This window comes from Saccostrea cucullata, unplaced genomic scaffold (assembly GCF_032062105.1).
Source record: "Saccostrea cucullata isolate Sc308-1 unplaced genomic scaffold, CSIRO_AGI_Scuc_v1 ctg19844, whole genome shotgun sequence".
Taxonomy (NCBI): domain Eukaryota; kingdom Metazoa; phylum Mollusca; class Bivalvia; order Ostreida; family Ostreidae; genus Saccostrea; species Saccostrea cuccullata.
In genome coordinates, this window is record NW_026937975.1 from 1 (window position 1) to 7,171 (window position 7,171).

Consider the following 7,171-nt stretch of genomic DNA (forward strand, 5'->3'; position numbering starts at 1 on the left):
AAATTTCAATGTTATTTCAGTTTTCCTTCTAACTCCAGTGTTAATCAATGAAAAAAAAAACTTGCAACTCTTCAGAAATGGTTTTCATTTACTCTAAAATGTGATAATCTTTGTTTTTGGCAAAGAATAACATAAGCATAAGTATTTTCAACCCACCTCTCTGAGTTAGCAGGTCTGCTGGTGACCGGTTTACAGATACAGACTTTGTGAAATATTCTGTACATCAGGTAGATTAACCCAACACTAAACGGGGTGAAGAGGTCAAATAACTTACACACAAAGTGACCACCTGTAACGAATAAAAAACAAGAGGCCCATGGGCCACATCACTCACCTGAGCATTAAGGATAGGAAAAAGTAGAAAATAGCTTTTTATTGTAAAGTTTAAAACCAAAAGTAGTCCTATGACCAATCATGGATTTGCTATTTTTTTAGAAAATGATTTTTAAAGAATTTTCCTATATATATCTTTAAAAACTTTGGTCGGCCATTTTGGCCCCGCCCTATCCCTGGGGGTCATGATTTGAACAATATTGAATCTACAGTACTCAAGCATGCTTCCATATAAAGATGATGAATTATGGCTTTGTCATTCTTGAGAAGAAGATGTTAAAGAATTTTCCTTTATATTTCTATGTAAAAGTTTGGTCGGCCATTTTGGCCCCGCCCTACCCCCCGGGGGTCATGATTTGAACAAACTTGAATTTACACTACCTGAGCATGCTTCAATAAAAATATGATGAATTATGGCTTTGTCATTCTTGAGAAGAAGATGTTTAAAGAATTTTCCCATATATTTCTATGTAAAAGTTTGGTCAGCCATTTTGGCCCCGCCCAACCCCGGTGGGTCATGATTTGAACAAACTTGAATCTTCAATACCTGAGCATGCTTCCATATAAATTTCATCTTTCCTGGCACAGTTGTTCTTGAGGAGAAGATTTTTAAAACATGCCAATAAATTTTCATTAATTCCAAATTATCTCCCCTTGATTGAGGGCTTGGCCCTTCATTTGAACAAACTTGAATCCCCTTCACTTAAGGATACTTTGTGGCAAGTTTGGTTGAAATTGGCCCAGCGGTTCTTGAGAAGAAGTCGAAAATATGAAAAGTTTACAGACAGACAGACAGACGGCCAGACAAAATGTGATCAGAAAAGCTCACCTGAGCCTTCGGCTCAGGTGAGCTAAAAATATCAAAACATACCTCAATGACTGAAAAAAAGATTCATCATTACTGAATGAACCAGAAGTCTCTGTCGAGACTGTAGCTCTACTGGTTTATACTTAAAACAAAGGAAGAGAAAAGTAGCAGTTGGGACTTGAGACTTTAAATCAGCAATAAATAGAAAAATGATCCTTGCCACTCATCAAAATAAAAACTGATGCACAGAATTATGTATCTTAGTATAGTCTACTTGTGTGCCAAGCTATATTGAAATCGAACTAAAACTGTAGGAGGAGTAGCATTTTGAAACAATTTCACACAAATTTCTATTCTTAGTAACCATGGCAACACCATTCATTGAAATCAACAACCAATGCACAGAATTATGTATCTTAATGTAGTCTACTTGTGTGCCAAGTTATATCAAAATTGGACTAAAACTGTACGAGGAGTAGCATTTTGAAACAATTTCACAAAAATTTCTATTTTTAGCAACCACAGCAACACTGTTTATTGAAATCAAAAACTGATGCATAGAATTATGTATCTTAATGTAGTCTACTTGTGTGCCAAGTTATATTGAAATCGAACTAAAAATGTAGGAGGAGAAGCATTTTGAAAGCATTTCACAGAAATTTCTATTTTTAGTAACCATGGCAACACCGTTCATCGAAATCAAAAACCGATGCACAGAATTATGTATCTTAGTGTAGTCTACTTGTGTGCCAAGTTATATTGAAATCGAACCAAAACTGTAGGAGGAGAAGCATTTTGAAAGAATTTCACAGAAATTTCTATTTTTAATAACCATGGCAACACCGTTCATCGAAATCAAAAACCGATGCACAGAATTATGTATCTTAGTGTAGTCTGCTTGTGTGCCAAGTTATATTGAAAGAGGACCAAAATTGTAGGAGGAGTAGCATTTTGAAACAATTTCAAAAAATTTCTATTTTTAGTAACCTCGGCAACACCGTTCATCGAAATCAAAAACCGATGCACAGAATTATGTATCTTAGTGTAGTCTACTTGTGTGCCAAGTTATATTGAAAGAGGACCAAAATTGTAGGAGGAGTAGCATTTTGAAACAATTTCAAAGAATTTCTATTTTTAGTAACCTCGGCAACACCGTTCATCGAAATCAAAAACCGATAACACAGAATTATGTATCTTAGTGTAGTCTACTTGTGTGCCAAGTTACATTGAAATCAAACCAACACTGCAGGAGGAGTAGCATTTTGAAAAATTGCTTACAGACAGACAGACAGACAGACGGACGGACGACGGACGCATTACTATCGCATAAGCTCTTCTGGTCTCTGACCAGTAGAGCTAAAAATATTGAGTAACAACTCACCAAAACATTCAACTGTTTAACGCAATCATGAAATTGGGAACTAGAGTTCTAATAATGAGATTTATTAATTTTTGTCAAACATTAGTGGGTACAAGAATTAGTAATACAAAATGAGCTCGTATTATGATATAAACCACTAAAATAAAAATATTTCCAGTAAACTGTTGCAATTTTTGAAAGAATATATATATTCCGTACCTGGTCTAAGAATGGATATGGCAACTAAGAACTGACAAAGATAAAGCTGTTTGGACAAAATCTCCTGGATGTTTTCCTGTCCTTCAACTGAGAAACCCTGTCAAACGGAATCACAGAATTGATTGCCTTTAGAATACATAAGTAGTAACAGGATTAGTACCCTGGTACAGGAGTTACTATGTAATGAAGTGACATTGAAAATAAGGAAACCTACCCCATCAGCCATCACGAAGTAGACGCCTTTATTGTCCGTGTTTTCTTTGACGAATTTGATAAATTCTTCCTGGTTCTCAGGTTTAAATATATCTCCATCTCCCTCGATTCCTCCCACACCTGTAAAAATATAAACAAAGTTTTTAATACAGGTAAACAGAAATATCATAAACTGTACATGTGTTATCATTTACCCATTTTCAAATATCTACAAAATAAATTTTCTCAGAAAATTGAATTTGTACCATAGTGAGGCTCGAACATTTCAGGGGGACCAGCAAAGAAATCCTCCAGCTTGAAGTCACACGGACCTTTCAGGGTAAACCCAAAGCCTTTGGCATCTCCCTTGGTTCTCCATAAGACGTACTCACTGAAGCCACCAGGACCAGCACAGATATCAGCGAAAAACAAGATATCTGACGGCTTCAAGAGGGGTTTCTATTAAATAGAAATATAGACATATCAACAATAAACAAGATATCTGATGGCTTCAGAAGGGGTCTTTAATAAACAGAGGTATAGAGATATCAGAAAAATCAAGATATCTATATTAGGTTTCAGCAGGATTCTCTAAACAAGATGCCCATGGGCCACATCGCTCACCTGAGCACATGAGGTAATTAAAACACACAAATAAGCTCAGTATTTAAATGTTTACTGGTGCGGGAGGGGGATTTGAATTCTCTATTACTTGAGAATGTCAATATATCAATAAAGAATACATTTATAATTTTGCCATACTTGAAAAGAAGATTTTTACAGATTTTTTCAGCAGATCACTTGATCTCCCATTGTGACCCCTAGCTAATACCTTTTTAAAAGATTTTTCCTTTATAGTCCTATAGATGTAAAACTTTGACCAGCCATTGTGCCCCCTTCCCCTTGGGGGTCAAAATTTGAACAAACTTGAATCTACACTACCCAAGGATGCTTCCACATGAGTTTCATCATTCTTGGCCCAATGGTTCTGGAGAAGAAGATTTTTAAAGATTTTTCCTAGATATATTCCTATGTAAAATTTTTATCAGTCACTGTGGCCCAACCCCAACCCAGGGGTCAGGATTTGAGCAAACTTGAATCTACACTACGTGAGGATGCTTCAACATGAATTTCATCTTTCTTGGCCCAATGGTTTTCGTGAAGGTTTTTAAAGATTTTTCCTAAATATTCCTGTGTTAAACTTTGACCATCCATTGTGACCTACTCAATCCCTGGGGGTCATGATTTGAAAAAAAAAATTGAATCTACACTACCTAAGGATGCTTCCACATGAGTTTCATCACTCCTGGCCCAATGGTTCTGGAGAGGATTTTTATAGATTTTTCCAATATATTCCTATGTAAAACTTGAATCAGCAAATGTGGTCCTGCCAAACCCCCAGGGGTCAGGATTTTAAAAAAATGAATCTACACTACCTGAGGATGCTTCCACAAGAGTTTCATCTTTCCTGGCCCAGTGGTTCTTGAGAAGAAGATTTTTTTTAAAAATGCCATTAATATTTCACTTATTCATTATTATCTCCCCTTGGAAGGGGGTGCGGCCCTTCATTTGAACAAACTTGAATCCCCTTTACCCAAGGATACTTTGTAGCAAGTTTTTTTTGGAATTGGTTGAGTGGTTCTTGAGAAGAAGATGAAAATGTGAAAAGTGTACAACACCGCCAACATCTACAACTACGACGACAGACAATCGAAAAATTCCGATCAGAAAAGCTCACTTAAGCTTGAGTGTTTGGCTCAGGTGATCTAACAAGAGGCCCATGGGCCACATCACTCACCTGAGTAGCTTTGATCATTCTGTTCTTTACCTGGGATTTTCCCCTTGCAATAATCTATCATCATTCCAAATTATGGCCCTGTCCTATCCCTGGGGATCATGCATTGAACAATTTAGAATCTACACTATCCTAGGATAATTTCACATAAATTTCAGCTTTTCTGGACCAGTGGTTCTTGAGAAGAACAATTTTAAAAATATTTCTTTGTAAAACTTTGATTACATATTGTGGCCCCACCCAACCCCCGGGTGTCATGATTTGAACAATTTAGAATCTACACTATCCTAGGATGCTTTCACATAAATTTCACCTATACACATAAGTTTCAGCTTTTCTGGCCCACTGGTTCTTGAGAAAAAGATTTTTACAGTTTTTTTCCATATATTTCTTTTGTAAGACCTTGATTCCCTATTGTGGGCCCGCCCATACCCCGTGGGTCATGATTTGAATAATTCAGAATCTACACTATCCCAGGATGCTTCCACATAAGTATCAGCTTTTCTATCCTAGTGGTTCTTGAGAAGAGATTTCTAAGTTTTTTCTACATATTTCTATTTAAAACTTTGATTCCTTATTTTGGCCCTGCCCAACCCCAGGGGTCATGATTTAAACAATTTAGAATCTACACTATCCCAGAATGCTTCGACATAAGTTTCAGCTTTTCTGGCCCCGTGGTTCTTTAGAAGAGATTTTTTCAAGACCCCACCCTATTTTTGTCTTCTCTTGATTGCCTCCTCTCGGGAGGGGACTTGGCTTTTCATTTTTACAATTTAAACTCCCTCCACCCAAGGATGCTGTGTACCAAGTTTGGTTAAAATTGGCCCAGTGGTTCTTGAGAAGAACTCAAAAATGTGAAAAGTTTACAGACGGACGAACAGCTAGATGGACGGATGACAGACAAAATGTGATCAGAAAAGCTTCCTTCAACCTTTGGCTCAGGTGAGCTAAAAAGTAGGTCACCATGACCTACTTTTGAGTTAACATTCCATTCTTCCTCAATATACCCATAGAGAATTCTGACCCAATGATATGGTTCCATTCTACCTCTATATACCCATAGAGAATTCTGACCCCATGATATGGTTCCATTCTACCTCAATATAGCCCCAGAGAATTCTGTCCCCATGATATGGTTCCATTCTACTTCAATATACCCATAGAGAATTCTGACCCAATGACATGGTTCCATTCTACCTCAATATACCCATAGAGAATTCTGACCCAATGATATGGTTCCACTCTACCTCAATATACCCCCAGAGAATTCCGTCCCCATGATATGGTTCCATTCTACCTCAATATACCCATAGAGAATTCTGACCCAATGATATGGTTCCATTCTACCTCAATATACCCATAGAGAATTCTGACCCAATGATATGGTTCCATTCTACCTCAATATACCCATAGAGAATTCTGACCCCATGATATGGTTCCATTCTACCTCAATATACCCATAGAGAATTCTGACCCAATGATATGTTCCATTCTTCCTCAATATACCCCCAGAGAATTCCGTCCCCATGATATGGTTCCATTCTACCTCAATATACCCAAAGAGAATTCTGACACCATGATATGGTTCCATTCTACCTCAATATACTCATAGAGAATTCTGACCCAATGATATGGTTCCATTCTTCCTCAATATACCCATAAAGAATTCTGACCCAATGATATGGTTCCATTCTACCTCAATATACCCATAGAGAATTCTGACCCCATGATATGGTTCCATTCTACCCCAAAAGGGCCACTGAATACAAACAACATGACCTTGCAGATATAGAGAAGAAAATTCATTACCTGTACACGTCATGTAAAATTGATACTGACGTTATCTCCCTTGGAAGGTTAGAATTCTAATATCGACATCTAAGGATGAATTAAGCCGAAATGACCCAGTCAGGAAAAAATGAAAATGTGAAAAGTTTGACAGATGGCTGGATGAACAGATTAATGGATGCCGGAAAACAGTTGATCAGAAAAGCTAACGAGTTTCAGCTTAGGTGAGCTAACAGAAGTGAACAATCAGTCGAACAATATAACCACCCCTGTCAACGCGCGATCGGCAACGCAGATCAAAACATTCAAGAAGAAAGTATTGTAGTGAGTAAATTTAAATAGTTTTGTATGTGCTGGAGTGTGACCAGCTGAAAATAAAATTAGAAAACATTTAATTTAGATAATTATCTACAGTTTAGGATTTACCGAGAGTAAATTTGTTTCACAGTTTCTGTGCAAATGCTACCGATCAAATCGACAATGTTCAAAATATCAAATTTTCATGCTTTGAAATAGTTTATTGTTGTTATTACCTACGAACATTTGCTGCTTTTGTTATGTAACGGTTCTTGGAAGTATGAACTATATGATTTTAAAATTAAAACTACATACATTATCTTAAAACAAATTTTAACTGGAATATTTGACAACCGCGAGGCGATCGTCAACGACATGT

General features: G+C 36.9%; 1 protein-coding gene across 1 annotated transcript; it reads right to left on the minus strand.

The window, feature by feature from the left end:
• Nucleotides 1-156: 156 nt before the first annotated feature.
• Nucleotides 157-6,298, minus strand: LOC134249220 (cap-specific mRNA (nucleoside-2'-O-)-methyltransferase 1-like; the record flags this gene model as incomplete). The annotated part of the gene is made up of 5 exons (XM_062731596.1): nucleotides 6,155-6,298; nucleotides 3,179-3,371; nucleotides 2,935-3,053; nucleotides 2,721-2,817; nucleotides 157-289 (listed from the first exon to the last, which is right to left on the minus strand). Coding segments are annotated over exons 1-5 (686 nt in total), but the record flags the coding sequence as incomplete, so codon positions are not given.
• Nucleotides 6,299-7,171: the final 873 nt, after the last annotated feature.